This window comes from Choristoneura fumiferana, chromosome 14, assembly GCF_025370935.1.
Source record: "Choristoneura fumiferana chromosome 14, NRCan_CFum_1, whole genome shotgun sequence".
Classification (NCBI taxonomy): Eukaryota; Metazoa; Arthropoda; class Insecta; order Lepidoptera; family Tortricidae; genus Choristoneura; species Choristoneura fumiferana.
In genome coordinates this window covers 17,408,654-17,425,205 of record NC_133485.1, presented here as the reverse complement: position 1 = coordinate 17,425,205, position 16,552 = coordinate 17,408,654, and the positions used below count along the sequence as shown (strand labels likewise).

Sequence of the window (16,552 nt, the reverse complement as noted above, 5' to 3'; positions counted from 1 at the left end):
TGTTTGTACCCGGCGTTTTCGTCTTCCTCAATCGACTATTTCAAATTATTTAACGAATCCTTTCGTAATATTCCCACTGACGACACAGTCGATGTTTTTTTTTTATTTTATTTGACTATACATGATGTCCTAATAACTGAATTATGTAGTTAATGGTAAAAGCACGTCCGCATGGTAGATGTTTCACCACTGCAACAATTAATTTGATGTATTTGTATAAAAATAATCTTAAATATATTCTTGCTCAAAAACATTCCCATGTTACAACTTCCTGTTTTTAGACCCATTAAATTTTATTTATAAATTGTTCGATTGTTTGGTAGAGTTTATAATTTATTTTAACTACAAAACTGCTTATTAAAGTACAAAGAATGTACCTTTTAACGTTTTGAAGCTATCTTAGAAATAAATTTATATGTTTATAACAATAAGCAGTTTTAATCCTACTAACTGTCCGTTAGTTTACTAATTGACCTGTTTGTGTAACTTTATTTGAATGAAGTAAGTAAATTTTAATTCAACTAAAAAATGCATTAACAATTGTTTAAAACCATTGCGACGGTGAGTGTTCTTAAAGTAAGTACTTTCTATATTACTAAACTTCAAGTTACCTATTTCATTTCTACCTTTAACTATATTAAATCATGGTCAATCATGGTCATGGGGTCATAACCCCCCCTGGGCTGGTATCTAAGATACAGTAGATATTTTTCTAAACTCATTGATTTTATAAAATAAATATCTTTCTGTGACATAAGAGGGCATTGATTTTGTTATTTAATTGGTGTTGATGACCTCCTTGCTATAAAGCTGAATCTGCCCTTGAGTCTATCGTGAAGCCCCATTTAGACCATGCAAGAACTTGCATGCAAGTTGCATTTACATCGCAGGTTATTGAGGGACAGAGATCGGAATTTTCATTCATTTTTGATCTGTCATAGTGACTTCTCACTTATCGACTCTACCTAAATGATATCGATAATGATTATTATCGTAAAATAATAATCTTAATATCTTTTATAAAGACACTAATGGAACACATAGTGACTTCTCACTTATCGACTCTACCTAAATGATATCGATAATGATTATTATCGTAAAATAATAATCTTAATATCTTTTATAAAGACACTAATGGAACACTTATTAATACTACAACAGACTTTGAATATGAAATTGAATTATTAAATTAGAAATTGTTAGCTATTCATCGTTTTCATTTGCATAATCCATATTTATGTCGATTTCACATTTTCGACTGCTCAAAAGTTAATTGGAAGGGATCGTTCTTTAAAGATAAAACCGTCTATTGTTGGCCTCTACTTTTAATCTTTTTGAACATTTTGTGTATCGATATTGAATATCGTAAGTCGATAAGTGAGAAGTCACTATGACAGATCAAAAATGCCGCAAAAATTCCGATCTCTGTGAGGGACACTGAATGCAGTTGACCAAATACCGCATTGTAGTGGAACTTGCATGCAAGTTCTCTTATTGTCTAAATGGAGCTTTAATCTGCGTTTCCACCAATAATGTGCGATAAATGTGTTTTTCATAAACCAATAGAAACGTTTGAGAGAAGTCTCTTCGTTCCATTCTGCATTCAAACGTAGTCCCGGTTTCATTTGAAAACTAGGCAACAGAAATAGATGAAATTTTGCAAGTATGGACTTGACGTGCCTGTGGTTTTTCAGATTTTCATATAAATGTGTAATATCAGAATTACAAGAGCTCAAAAGTCGAGAAAAAAAAGATGACAACTTTGCACGAGAATTACAGACTAATAAAGCATTTTTTTTTTTTTGCACAAACCTGCGAAGCGATTCAATGGTGCGTGCGAAGTTCCCAATCCGCACTGGGCCCGCGTGGGAACTATGGCCCAAGCCCTCTTGTTCTGAGAGGAGGCCTGTGCCCAACAGTGGGACGTATATAGGCTGGGATGATGATGATGAAAGCATTTTTACAAAAATCGAAAACACCACAGGCATAGAAAATATAATGAGTATCTTGATTGTAAAATATCATTGATTTCTGTGCTATACTTTTCGTATAATATGAGGACAACGAAACCCAAAATTCAACCGCCCAAATCTTGAAAAGCCTACAGCTATCTCTACGGACGTCGTTGCGGAAGGCATGGGGGGGGGGGACAGCTGCGAGCGCTTATGTCACGAGCGATAAAGACGGCAATATCCCAAACGAATACCTAACGCGGCCGCGCGGCCGGCAGTGAAACTTCTCTTAATTTACCTCGCCTCGCTGCGCTCAACTGTTTCCACCAGAGATGTGCTGTGCGAGCCGAGATAAATGTAGCGTTTCTATTGGTTAGTGAAAAACGCATTCCTCACAACACATCCTCGCACATTGTCGGTGGCGATGCAGCTTTAGGCGTCCAGGCTGTCTGGTATGGGCTTGGTCTTGAGTTGTCGCCGCTTGCAGCACGAGGCGGCGGAGGTGAAGTCGATATTCCTGGAGACGAGCATCCCGCAGCAGTCGCGCGTGCTCGTCGCGGAGTTCGAGGACCAGGCCAAGCCGGCGCCGAGGAAGCACGAGCCGGTGGGTGCACATTTCAATAGAAATAGAAGCATTTATTCATCATCATCATCATCATCATCATCATCATCATCCTAGCCTACATACGTCTCACTCTCACTGCTGGGCACAGGTCTCCTCTCAGAATGCTTGTTCTAATCTAAGGCTAAGCTCAAAGTAAATTTCAAATGTAATTTCGCACTTGAGTTTCGAAAAACTAAGAGGTGCGAGCCGGGGTTTGATTTGAACCCAAGGTCCTCTGCTCGATAGGCCAAAGGTCAAACCACTAGGCTGCCACGGTATCCGCTATTAGCAAAATATTACAAAAGATGCAACAATTTAAGAAAGTTTTGGTAAAAAAAAAAACATTTTAATACAAGCTTTTTTTTTGCTGACTATACTTTTTGTCGGCTTAACTTGCATTGTCACCCAAATTACATTTGCATACCAAATTTCAAGTCGATTCCATGAACCGTTCAAGAATTCCGTCCTGCGGAGACGATCCTGGCTGAACCACCGGGATGTCACTATGGTTTATATCAATCCAATTTATATAAAGTGTAAACACCAAGTGGATCGAATCAATAACACATTCATCTATAATTCGTGTCTTTTAACTAGACGTATAATCGCTTTTTTCACCAAAATTCACTTTATTTCAATGTTTAATTTTCATTTGATACATGAAACTTCATGTCACTTATGAAATAGTTCGATATCACATTACGATAAGTCTTACTTTATAGGACACTGGGCGGCAGGAGGCTATAATAATTTTACTTTTGAGAGTAAAATTGTCATTACAGATGGTGGTTAGCGGCAAAATGACGCTGTCGCTGATTCAAGACGCGCCCAGAGACACGCCCGAAAGGGACGCAGGTATCACAGAAACTGAGAACAAAAGCTTTCAAAATTTTGTGTCACCGGCAAATATTGCAACTTTGCCTTCCGCACTTGTCCTTCCGTAAGCAACTTTGCCTATCGACTTCAAAATCAAAACGTTCATGTTGTGAGTGGATCTCATAGAGCTCTTTTACATGTCGCTTTTTTTAAACTAGCAGCACTTTCGGAAAGACTGATAGGTAGGTACTGCCACTAAAGGGTCTACAGGAGTAGTAATGCTAGCAAAAGACGGCAATGCCACGTTTGACGGTACATATTTATTTGTATTTATGTACAAACTCATTTTTTGCAGAATCTACTGTTGATGACTTTACAACGGCGAGCGGTGTAACGCAGCCAGCTGCCGAGGTAAATTTTAAATCAACTGCTAGATAATAAGGAACAGTTAAAGCAAAAGGCACGAGCAAATATGTCCGAGACGTCCTTTAGGTCCTAGAAATATAGTTGTGTCATATTTATGCTCGTTTTGTTGTGACATTGGTGCTGGTACAGGCCATCTGTCAGAATGCATTACAATCGCGAGAATTCACACAAAATGGCGGCGACATGTACGTTTGTTTTTTTCCACCCGTCGAGTGCCCCGGTGGTGCACCAAGCGCCTAGCGAAGTTTGTCCGAAACTGCGCTAGTCGCTCTCACTAAGTTTTTAGGGTTCCGTACCCAAAGGGTGCCAACCGAACCCTATTACTGAGACTCCGCTGTCTGTCTGTCTGTCTGTCCGTCTGTCACAGGGTTCTATCTGTTGAGCCGTAATAGCTAGGCACTTGAAATTTTTACAGATTATGTTTTACAGTCGCCGCTACAACAACAAATACTAAAAATAAAATAAACTTGAAAATTAAAGGGGGTCGTCATACAAAAAAAGTGTTTCATTCAGCGGTTTTTGGTTGCTAGGCTGCCAAGATGACGGCCGGCAGTTGCTAGGGGCAACGCCAGTAACCCTACGTTGTTTAATGTTTAACTACTTATTAATTTGCGATTTTATTAGTGCTATTTTATAAAACCTGCGATAATTAGAATAATTGTCTCTAAGACCGTGGTGACGACACACACTACACACACTTCACAAAAGCAAACTTCAATAAAGCACTCACAGCCGCTGTGTTTAATGTTTTTTATACAAAAAAAATGTCCGTTATAATTCATACTAAGTAACACTATTTATTTACAAGGTCAAAATTGAAAATCAGGTTAAGATTTATTCACTAATTCATAATAAGTGCCTACTGTCGGCCGAATTACCGCGTTCAGCCACAAGTATTAGTATTGTTTACAAAAAAATATTACTGAACTATTTGTTTTTAAAACATTGTACGGAGGTGCGGAACCCTTCACGCGAGTCGCTCGCACTTACACTGGACCGTTTTTTTTTTTGGTCACTGTTAGGTGGCGTTAGGCACACGGGGCCTAGGACGCTCGACGGGTTAAAGATGTCAGATGCCAACCAAAGGTATAAAATATTCAAATACCTTTTTTTTACTATTGTAGAAAGAAGGAGAATCATCCGACGAGGAGATCGACGAGGAAATAGAAATCGAAGAAATCGAGGAAGAAGAAGAAGAGGAGGATGAGGTGAAACCGCAGCCGAAGAAGGCGGAGAAGTAATTAGCGTGTTCGCACTAGTGGTTCGGAGCGTTTTATCATTTTGAACCTCACGTATTGAGTTTTAAAGTTGAATCTCCTATTGAATATCAAGAAAGGAATCTCGTTTTTTATAGTTTGTTATTCATTTTAAATGCCCGGCGAAAAGAATTAATATTGACGTCCAGTGATTATACCAATCGCAATATTTTTGTGGTGGTTCATATAAACCCCGGATTCAGACCAAAGAAAAAGTAAAGACTGAATTCTGTGGTCCGGAGAAAGATGAAATCACTTTTGAATCACAATTAAAATGCATCTAAAAGTATAATGGCCACTTTACGCTTCGTTACTAACGTCCAATTTTATTTCTATCAATAAGCAGTAGACACATTTTTGTACAGTTTAACAAACTGAATCATGTATCAGAGTGGAATTTCTGTGCTACTAAATGTCATGTTGACATCCCATACTTTTGTCAATGAAATCATAGTGAAAATGATAAAAGATTCCACCCTGGTACAGTCGCTATCAGATATTTCAGAGCAGCAAAGGCGATCAAAAATAACGGAGCATGAACTCTAAAAACTTAAAATTTATATATGTTAAAGTATTTTCTCTTTTGCTTTAACAGTTTAACTATCGGTAGAATGTTGTTTTTTTTTGTTTCACCTTGGCAACGTAACTTTTCTATTTAAGTAAAGTCCTACCCGTGTCGTGTAATGTCTGTACGCTGTGTAGAGGTGCAGGCTGAAAATCAGCGCGGCGACGCATAGTCCTCACCGCACATGCTGAGCCTGAACCTTTTGCCACATATGTAGCTGAGCATGTATGTACCTGCTCACAAATATGTATTTTCTATGGGCAATAAATGTTTTTTTTTTTAATGCCTTGAGAATAGAGTGGATGCTCCGATATTTTTGACTACCTAGCCCTTGGCCGCTCCGAAATAATTGTTGGCGACACTGTACTTGAATCAGCAGGGCTACTACGAAACTCGAAGTTCGTGTCGTATCGTCCCTCTCGCTCTCGTATTAAATAGTACAAGTGTCAGAGGGACCGAACGACACGAACTTCGAGTTTCGTAGTAGCCCTGCAGTTTGTTATGGTGCTCCCACACAGGGCGTTTTGTTGCCAAGACAAAAAAAGACGGTGGGGCACTACTTACCTACCTTTTCTCGAACTGTTTCGTCGTATTTTCAAATGTTTTATAACGTTATGTAACACTTATAACAGCCTTTGTGGGAGCACCATTAGACTAGGTATAGATTCAAAAGTAGGTAGTTTGTTTGTATATGATCTGGTATTGGTGTTACATACAAGAGGTTAGTAACACCGACATCCCATACCTAATACCTAACATTAATGTACTTTGCCCATTCATGAAACACTGATATATACTAAAATGTTGTGCATACCTAAATAACATACACATGAAAGTATTGTAATGTTTTGATTGCTGGTGTTCAATTGTCATTTGTGTGCCAAATTTTCTTCCAGCTTTTAAAAGGAATTTTAGCATTATTATTAAATTTATCAGAAATCTGCTCCATTACTTCCAAGTCTGTTATTCAGCCAAATTTTTAACGTTAATTATATTACTTACTATAAAATTATATAAGTCTAATTTATATTAGATGGTGTTGCCATTTTTTAGTCTCTTCGATTGAAAGAGAAATATCAATTAAATATTATTTGTGTTAATGGTATATAACTAGATCAATAAATGAGATGATGTTAAATTAATTTGCACTTGTGTGTTTGGGATAGCAATAATTGTGCATTTAAAAAGAGATGATTTATTTTGTTACGTTTTTTTTCTTCACCACAGCAGGATTAAGCTATTTATGTACAATGAACTGAAATTGCGAAAAAAAACTGTAAGAATCCACCTAACTGAAATGTTGCCATATAAAAGGAAGCCGTAGTCCTGCTGTGGTGAAATTATTTATGTGAGATCTTTAAAGATACAAATAATTTATTATCTGTGCTTGACCATAATCACAATCACACCTATTTTTTTTTAATAATAAGAAATGGGAATTGGATGCCATAATAATACTCTCATCTAACTTGCTTAAAACATTCCCTTTCTCATTTTTCAAATATTAATTTATAATACATGTATGATATTGTACCCGCTTTATTTTTACCCAGCAGATTTAATAAAGTGTATGTATGTTTACATACTAGCGAATTAGACGCTGTTTTAACATTTTGTAGCATTTTGATTTTGTTTGTTGCAAGACAAACATTTTGTACTACAAAATTTAGGAACATTATTGTAAGCATTAAAATAATCATTATTAGTGATCAGCCATCAGAAGTATTTTATGTCAATTTGATGACGAAATTATTACATGGACACGACTATTTAATTTCTTGAACAATTTTTTTACATACTAAAAATGTATGTTTTTTATTGAGTTACTATCAAGGTTTTAACATTTCTATTACCTGATATGATTACGAATTTGTTAGAAACTTGAATGATAACAATGAAATATCAGTTAACAACTATGCATACCTCTCACATCTGTTGATGTTAAACGGTTGTTCTCTTTATATAAATGGATCCTCAATGTTAAAAGGAATCAATTGACAATATTAAAAATAGAAAAAAATAATGATTATTTACTATAACAAATTAAATTCAGTTAATTGTGGTTTTACTTTGAACAACACCTACTTATCCATATTAGTCATTACTATTCATTACGTAGGACGTCAAAGTGACATAAATTGATTCCGATAGCCGATCACTAATCATTATACAACTATCATGACTTGGTCGTACTAGTGGCAATGTTATTGTAGGTACAGAATTTTGTTGAGTGATATAATAAATAAGTGACCAGTTTTTTTAGTGGTATAAGAAATAAAAGAAAATAATACAAAATGTTGTTTTATTTATCCATTATTCAGCTGTATCAAGCAGAAATCATATCAGTCTCTTCAAAATTTCTTACCTTTGGGTTAAAATGTATCTATAAAACAAATAATGGTACAGTCAACTACAAAAAGATGTTGACGTTTTTTTGCATTATTAAAAAGTATGAAAGCAATAGGCGAAAAAATAGAAGGATATCTTTGTAGTTACTTGATTGTGAAATAAAAAGGTAAAGGTAAATAACAGTATTTATCAAAAAAATCTGTTTTTGGTCTTAATCCTATCCTAATCTTGGGTAAATTATGGAAAACTTCGAGACAAAATGATTCAACATAATTTATTGTTTCGCTTAAATTAATTACAGGCTGTTCATATGTACACTACATCACTTCAGATTCTTCTATTCAATGACCTGCAATAAAAAAAAAATGTTTATGGTGTGATAGATCGAAATACTGAAATGACTTTAAAAATATAATTGAATTTCAGGCTTTAATGTTGTTGAAAACTATAACTACCATACAAGATGACATTGAGATTGGTATGCTTGGAGCATATACCGCTTTCCATATTGTTTTTCTGATATGCTAAATAACATAAAACCATAAATTGTTTGTCCTCACAAAAAAAACAAACTGCATAGTTATGCCTTTTCAGCTACCATAACAAACCATACACACTGTTTCCTTTGAAAACATATACTAACCTAACTCATCCCACTTTATGAAGATGTACAGAATATGGAAAGTGATGTACAGAGCTCGGAATTTTCATAGCACTTTTCAGCTGCCATAGTGACTTCTTGTTTATCGACTTCCGGTATATGGGTCAATCAACTTTTTAACCGACACTAATCTGTCCGCGACATTTTTCAAACAATTGCAGATTTTTGTAAGTAAACATGTTTTTCTGTAATTTAATAGATGGTGTACATGAATACATGGCATCCACCGTAAGTTCAACCTATTAAACCGTGAAATATCTTGTTGGAAGTACGATTTTTTTGGTAACGCTAGAGACAATTTTGGTAACGCAGGAGACGCCCAAAGTGTCGGTAAAATAGTTGATTGGCCCATACATATGTATATAGATAAATACAGAATACAATATGTAAAATATGATTACGAGTAGAAGTAAAGAACATGCAGTCTTATCGTGAATGAGCGATCTCTTCAAGATAACCTTTGGATAGCAACTTTTATAAATATAATTCTTATGCCTTTTAAACATTTTTTGAAATACATTGCAACAAGAATATCTATCGAGCCTAATCTCTATTTAACATTTTCAGCCACTCAAAAGTTATCTAAACGAGATTGCTTGTTAGCGTTAAGACCACCTGTTGTTTACCTCTACTTTTAATCTTCTTTGATATGTTGTGTTGTGTTCTGTATATCGGAAGTCGATAAACGAGAAGTCCCTATGACAGCTGAAAGTGCTACAAGAATTCAGGGCTCTGGTGATGTACGAGGCAACCATGAGAAATATTTTCTAACTTCAAAATCAATGGCAACAACACCATGAATAATTTTACATACATTACTATTGAAGTGCCATAAAATAATTAAGGTGTTTCTATATTAAAAGAAAACTTAAATTAAAATTACATTCATCTTATTAGAAAAAAAAAACCTAAAATACAGTCAACAATTTCTTAACTTGACAAATAGATACAATGAAGTGTAGGATGACCATACAGTTTGTAAACATTATTTTTAATATAATGTCTTAAACTTTCGTGATTTTTAGTCATAGTCAAAATACCATGCGAAGGACTTATCATGCTAACAAACACGAGTAGACCACGGCCACTGTAATGTTGCAGAAACGTCGAGGTAAATATTACTTGTGTGTGTTAGCGTGATAAGTCCTGTGCATGGTATTTTGACTATTTTTAATGTTACCTAACTGAGAAGATTGAGCTGTACGTACCAGTAGTCCAAGTCTTAAGTTCTACTACGTCTTTCGCCATCGTAAAGTCGTTTCTAGCGGAGATGGCGCTCTGGTTGGCCATGCGGCTGTCGGGGAAGAACGTCCAGCCCTCATCGATGCCGGTCTTCTTGATCACTGCGGCTACCCCGAGCAACACGGCCGCGGGTACTCCAATCGTGATCGATCGCTGCCAAGCACCAAAGACAGATCCAGCCACTACACCGCCAAGGAAATAGTTGATTTTATCGTTCTTTCCTCTCATGTTCTGTGCAACGTTCGCTGTAACGGTGAATGCCGCTGCCATGCCTACCGTAGGCCCTACGTAGAACGCTAAACGTCCCACTGTACCCGTCAAACCCTTGGGGTGAGAGAACATGAGCACGTCGAAAGTACCCAGCCCGAGCCCTGCGAGCGTCGCATATTTGGACGTCACGAACACCTTCTTGTATATGTCCTGGCCCTCAGGCGTGTCGTAATATTTGTAACTAAGCATGGCTTTATTTTTCTTCGCGAATTTTTGATGAAAAAGTTACACAACTTGCTGTTTAGTGTTTCCAGAGACAGCTGTGTTATTCATCGTCTGACAGCTGGGAAGTTACGAGCTTTTTATAAAAACTGCTTAATTCATCGTTATTGCAGTTAATATTTTTTTGTATTTTTTGTTACTAAATAACTAATAGTTATAGTTTCACATGTTTTGGGGGAAAATAAAACAAGTTGTTAATTTTCTTTGCCTAAATTTCGTGAAAGTTTTTAACAAACTTCGTAAAATCTTGGCTTAGATTGACAAGTATATATGTTCAAATATCACTTTTCAGCTCGCACTGCTAAAAACTAAAAATAACTAATAAATAACTGTTTTTATAATTACGTTTATGTACCTGTATTTAGTAATAATTGAACTAAATAAATAGAAATAATAACATTTTAAGCGGTGACGGTTAGCTTGCTGTACATAAATAAAGTTATTGTGAATGAATGCACAATGCAATGGTTATAAAATTTTGAACGAACAAAATACGTCGCTGGCAACATTATCGTCGACACCGTCATTTTTCTCGTTTGTGTCAAAAGTATTTATTAAAAATGGCGGCGGACGGTGACGAAGTGATTAGTGATCAAGAAAAAGTTAGAATCGTTTCAGATTTTATACTCCATTCACCACCAGGTGAATTCAACGAAGTGTTTAACGATGTGAGGGTGCTGTTAAACAACGACAGCCTGCTGAAGGAGGGCGCCAGCGGGGCGTTCTCGCAGTACAACAAGGACCAGCTCACGCCCGTGCAGCTCGAGGAGGCCGAGCTGCACACGCTGGTCACGGACCACAACGAGCTCAGCGGCGGCCGCTTCTTCGACCCGCGGAACAAGCGCTCCTTCAAGTACGACCACCTCCGGAAGGAGGCCTCCGAGTACGAGCCGTACGAGCCCGACCGCGTCGCCGAGCCGTGGCGCGCCGCGCTCGACGAGGAACTGACCGCGTATGTGGCGGCTCACTACAAGCACGGCGCCAGCCTCGTCGTGGGGCGCGCGCTCGAGTCGGGCGCCGTGTCGCTCGTGGCCTGCATCGAGGACCACCAGTTCCAGCCCAAAAACTACTGGAACGGGCGCTGGCGCTCCGTCTGGTCGCTGACGGCGGGCGGCGGCGGCGCGGCCGAGTTGCGCGGCGTGCTGCGGGTGCAGGTGCACTACTACGAAGACGGCAACGTGCAGTTGGTGAGCTCCAAGGAGGTGCGCGCGCCGCTCGTGGGCGCGAGCGAGGCCGCCACGGCGCGCGAGTTCGTGAAGCTGGTAGCAGAGGCTGAGAACGCGTACCAGACAGCCATCTCCGACAACTACAAGACTATGAGCGACACGACGTTCAAGGCGCTGCGCCGCCAGCTGCCCGTGACGCGCAGCAAGATCGACTGGGCGCGGCTCGTGTCGTACTCCATCGGCAAGGAGCTCAAAAGTCAATGATGTCCTGCCGCTGCGCTCTGAGCCGCAGCGGGCGCTCCGCGTCTCTGTACATATTCGCGTAAGAGTAAATCTTGTTCAAATGTTTACGGGCCCCGGGTCCCCCGGCGCGTATTTATCTATGATTATATAGAGAAATCGCTATCGTAACTGTTAAATTTTATTGCATTTTGTTACTTGCATCATGAGTGAGGAGCGAGACACCCAGCAAATGTGATCTGGACTCATTGCATTCATAGTTATATTTCGATTTGAGCCGATGCCAATCTCCACTAATTTACCAGCTACTCATGTAGCATGAAGAACATGGGTACTAAGATTGCTGGAGTTGAAACTCCACTTTCTCGATGAACAGTGCTTGAACATTTATAAGAACTGTAGAGATCCAAGTCTTGCAAGGTAATTTAACTTTAATTATAATTAATTATAATCATTTAAGCGTTTAGGTAATCATAAACTGGTTGCCACACCTGCATCACATGTATGACTCATCAGTGCAAGATAATGCTACTTTATACTGATTACCTTATAAGGGTAACCTTTTCAATATTTTGGTGATGTCAACAAATTTTAACAAATGGGTAATGAGTCATTGGCAGTAATGATAACTCCCTTTCGCTAAAATGACTGAGAGATTATCAAAAAGTTAAATTAGATATAAACCTTTTACTGAGAATGTGTTGAAATTTAAAGTAATGTTCAGCTACCAAACAACAGTCAACCATTAGTGTCTTCAACCTCGACACGGGTGAAATCATAGGTAGTATTGATGGAGCTATATTTCCAAAAACAGTTTATGTAATTTGTACCACCATTTTAGGACAAGAATTTTAATAGAGATTATATTTTATTTAAGACTTGATTAGATCTCTGCAGGACAAAATTGTACCATGATTATAATGCAACAAATTATATGTGTAAGTCGAACCAAGTTAATACCAATGTCAAACCAGCCACCATCACCACTGATTTAAAGAGTTCAATATTGGTTATAGGTGTAGTAACTTGGTCCAACTAACTCTAAATTGTGTGAGCAATTTCAAACAATTTAATTAAATTCCCAATGTAAAGTTCATAATAGTCAATTATCAGCGCAACTAAATTTTGATTGAATCCTTCCAGTAATGTGTATAAATCAGTATTATAACACATTTTGATTATGGCTTTCAGGACGGAGTAGTGTAGAGGACCAGAGGATGGTCCCAATGGTGCATTTAATTGTAGTTAATTTAACAAATTGTCTGCGTAGCTTAAAAGCCACGGACGAGCAGAGCACAATATATTCAATATTTTTCAACGGGATTGTTGCTCAAAAGAAGGAAAAACAGTAAATTATTGTCCATATTTTACTGCTTTGAGTGCGAATGGAAGCGAATTTTTCTTTTATATAAGGTAATTATATGCCAATAAGGATTATTTTGTAATTATTATAATTATTTTAATAAAGAACATACATTAAAAATCCAAGTATTCTGTAATGTATGATTGAATTCATTTGAATAAAAATATATATTAAAATGTTGCTAACTACTGTTTCTTTTCATTTATTTGAGATGATTGCTTTGGGTTTAGTCCCTTGCTTTTGTATTAGCTGGTAGGTAATCATACGATTTTGTATTATTACGCATATTGTAGCATGGACATACCGAGATTTTGACTGTAAGAGTCTCTTCAGTCATAGGTATGTACCTCTATGGCTACCTTTGACTATTTAAATTCAAGTTTTATTTCAACAGTCCCATGAGTGAATAGGTAAACTAAATTTAGTAGCTGATTTTAATTATTTTGACCATTTTGTACATTGCATCGCATGAGACTTTGAGAAATGAGGACATCCTGGTGATAACATTGACTTATCATTCATGTTTGTACATACACACTTGATACACACTTAATACACTAATTAATTGTACGAATTATGAACATGGGGTACTGAGTAAAAAAGTTAATTGTTAAATCCGTGTTAGGGTTGAAAGTTTACATGCTGGCTGACTACTAACCTTGAGTTAGCAGTTAAGTCCGAGTTAAATTAATTAATTTTATCACAAGCGGCCTTTACTACTTTTAGGTCAAGGGTGGCTAACTGTGACACGTTAGCCATCTAAATGTTTATATACCTACAATTTTATACTGCAATTACGTTTATAAGATATAAGTACTTAGTTCAGTACAATTGGCAAAATTAATGCAAGACTTGGCACCCTTTGGGTACGGAATCCTAAAAATACGTAAGTACGGGTACGCGAACGTAAAAGGTGATCATCTCGCGAAGCGCACACATTTAAGCCGCGCGATGTACTTTTGTTCGTAGTGAACCTACTTGGTCTCTTTTACTGTGGCCGTGCAGAGCGGGCGGGGTAGGGGTGGGGAAGTGGGGAACTAGCGCACTGACCGCGCGGCGGCGACCACCTCCCGGCTCTTTCGAAGTTCAAATTAATCGACGAGAGTACCTAACTGATGATGGTGAATTTTCAAAATAGCATAGCAGCGTTAAATGAATGAGTGTAGAAACGAATTATATCTTTTTATAAAGAGCATATCCTATTCTTTACTTTAGTCATACATATCTTGGCGGTAAAGTGTAAAATAATTGAAAAAACTAAACGAACAAAAAAAACTGGATAAATTATTAAAAATGTTCGTATTTGGTGCCAGATTGCGATGAAACTGTAAGTGGTATCGCTTTTGAATATATGAAAGGTTTATAGTAAATTTATCTAGGATTATTTCGTTCCTACACACTTTTTATGTATCGTTTACGGTTTTCTTTTAAAATGGAAAATACCGCGGTCCGGAACATATTCGAGGGTGCGGGGAGTGAAGCTCGCCCCGGAGGGGACCGGGGGGGGGGAGAATTTAACTTTGCTCTATAACCTACAAATCCTGATAGATAAAAGTCTTGCATTAATTTTGGCAAACTTTCCATACATTTGAATTTAGTTTTCTTAACCTAACTGTTATGTTATTAAAATGATAACCTAACCTAACTGTTTATGATCTTGAGCCTATGGGGTAGTTTCTTATGTAAGAAATACTATAGTCTGTCATCCAGGTTATCAGAACACAGACACTGTTTATTATATTGTCAATCCCTCCCGCATGAAGGGCTCCGTAGGTACCATTATCTATACAACATTAGACATTAGCAAAAAAAGTAAAAAAAACAAGTTCGTTGTTTATTTTAATTTAATTATTTATTTTTAAAGTGATTATACAACTAAAGATTCTGTGAATATTTCAAGCGTCTACCTGTTGCCGTTATTGGTACCAATCAAGCAAAAAACTGCAAAACAATCACGTTTGAAATATAGGAGCTACCCTTAATTTTTTAAATTCTGTTTTTAGTATGTTGTTACAGCGGTCTTTAATTATCTAAGTATAGCGGCCACAGTAATTTCAAGTGTCGAACTATCACGACTCAATAGATAGAGACAGACAGACAGCGGAGTCTCAGTAATAGGGTCCCGTTGGCACCCTTTGGGTACGGATCCCTTAAAAAATGACAAAGATGAAGAGCGTTAAGGTTCAGGAGTAGGGGCTGTTGACGTCACGCCGTGCGCCACTGACAAAAGGTCCATTCATTCGGGCACTTCAATTTGACAACCAAATGATTGTACAGTCAAGGGCAAAGATATCGACACGGCCAAAGTTACAAAAACATGTATACACGACTTTATGCACCTTAACATTAAGGCCGTGTATACATATTTTTGCAACTTAGGCCGTGTCGATATCTTTGCCCTTGACTGTACTAGCTTGCCTATAGCTTGCTCGTTTTGGAATTTCTATAAGTCAGTTGATTCTGCAAACTAGTTAAATTAATTTATCATTTCAGTGATAGATAATCGATAAAGGAAAGGTGTGAGGGTGTGACTAAATCGTCGAGGATCGCAAATTCTATTTTTACACATTCAGTATAAATAAACATGATGCTATCATTTAATAGATGATTACGTAAATTTCAGTTGAATTCGGATCGCTATTAGTGGCCAGGGCAACTATTAATAAACGCCTCTACTTGCTACAGTCAGCGTCTTATATAAGAGCATTTCTCATTTTCATTTATAATATTTCGAGAAAGTGCCATGCTAATGTTTATGATGGATTCACTAATTATTTATGACACGGGAACTCATCGGAATATTTCAAAGAGTTGTTACATGTATCGACGGTAGTGATATCCATGGAAGCGACTCGTGTGGTGAGCATCAGAATGACTGACCAAAATGGCAGATCAATGTTAGAGTACCATCACCATTCACTACCTATTCGCTACTATTTAGTACCGTAGGTATTTGCTTGTCAGAAGTCAGGAAAGAAAACGAAATTGTGCAAAGGAAAATGAAAACTTTACGCGCCATTTTACTCAAAACTACGTCAAATAGGCACTTAGTAGTGGGTTCATTACACACCCGTGCCTGCGGCAGACTTGCACACAATCGTGTCAATAAAATTGCATAATACTTATACCCAGTGGCGTGTCTAGGTAACCAAAGGCCCTGGGGCAAAAAATAAACTAGGGCCCCAACTATTTAAAACCGTTTGTTCCGTATTCGTTGTGTTCCGAATTCGTCGTGTTGCGAACTTGTAAGTCAGAGTCCGAGGGGCCCCCTGAGCTTGGGGGCCCCGGGGCACTGCCCAGTGTAGTCCTCAGGTAGCTACGCCACTGCTTATACCGCAATCAACACCCTGTATACTCCTAGGAAGGCTCACAGGCATGCGCATTGGCTACGTGAAGCTGAAACGAGAATGGGTCAAGAAC

The 16,552-nt window shown here is 37.7% G+C and overlaps 3 protein-coding genes across 3 annotated transcripts in view; 2 read left to right on the top strand and 1 right to left on the bottom strand.

Annotated features, from left to right (window-relative positions):
* Window positions 1–7,914, top strand: part of RIC-3 (RIC3 acetylcholine receptor chaperone) — a 74,644-nt gene extending 66,730 nt beyond the window's left edge. Inside the window, 4 exon segments of the mRNA XM_074098031.1 lie at window positions 2,440–2,556; window positions 3,339–3,411; window positions 3,728–3,783; window positions 4,923–7,914. Coding sequence (XP_073954132.1) covers window positions 2,440–2,556; window positions 3,339–3,411; window positions 3,728–3,783; window positions 4,923–5,039 — 363 coding nt within the window. The 3' untranslated portion in view covers window positions 5,040–7,914.
* A 311-nt stretch (window positions 7,915–8,225) lies between these two features.
* ND-B14.7 (NADH dehydrogenase (ubiquinone) B14.7 subunit) lies at window positions 8,226–10,416 on the bottom strand. The gene is made up of 2 exons (XM_074098036.1): window positions 9,838–10,416; window positions 8,226–8,317 (listed from the first exon to the last, which is right to left on the bottom strand). The coding sequence occupies exons 1-2, from the start codon at window positions 10,328–10,330 to the stop codon at window positions 8,310–8,312; spliced, it is 501 nt and encodes a 166-aa protein (XP_073954137.1). The 5' UTR covers window positions 10,331–10,416; the 3' UTR covers window positions 8,226–8,309.
* A 453-nt stretch (window positions 10,417–10,869) lies between these two features.
* On the top strand, window positions 10,870–13,317 carry cpa (F-actin-capping protein subunit alpha). Its single transcript, XM_074098035.1, has one exon. It carries the CDS (start codon window positions 10,924–10,926, stop codon window positions 11,791–11,793), a length of 870 nt encoding a protein of 289 aa, XP_073954136.1. The 5' UTR covers window positions 10,870–10,923; the 3' UTR covers window positions 11,794–13,317.
* Window positions 13,318–16,552: the final 3,235 nt, after the last annotated feature.

What these genes read in the sequence shown, in the direction of transcription:
- ND-B14.7 (XM_074098036.1), bottom strand. Translation starts at nt 10,330, where the DNA reads ATGCTTAGTTACAAATATTACGACACGCCTGAGGGCCAGGACATATAC.
- cpa (XM_074098035.1), top strand. Translation starts at nt 10,924, where the DNA reads ATGGCGGCGGACGGTGACGAAGTGATTAGTGATCAAGAAAAAGTTAGA.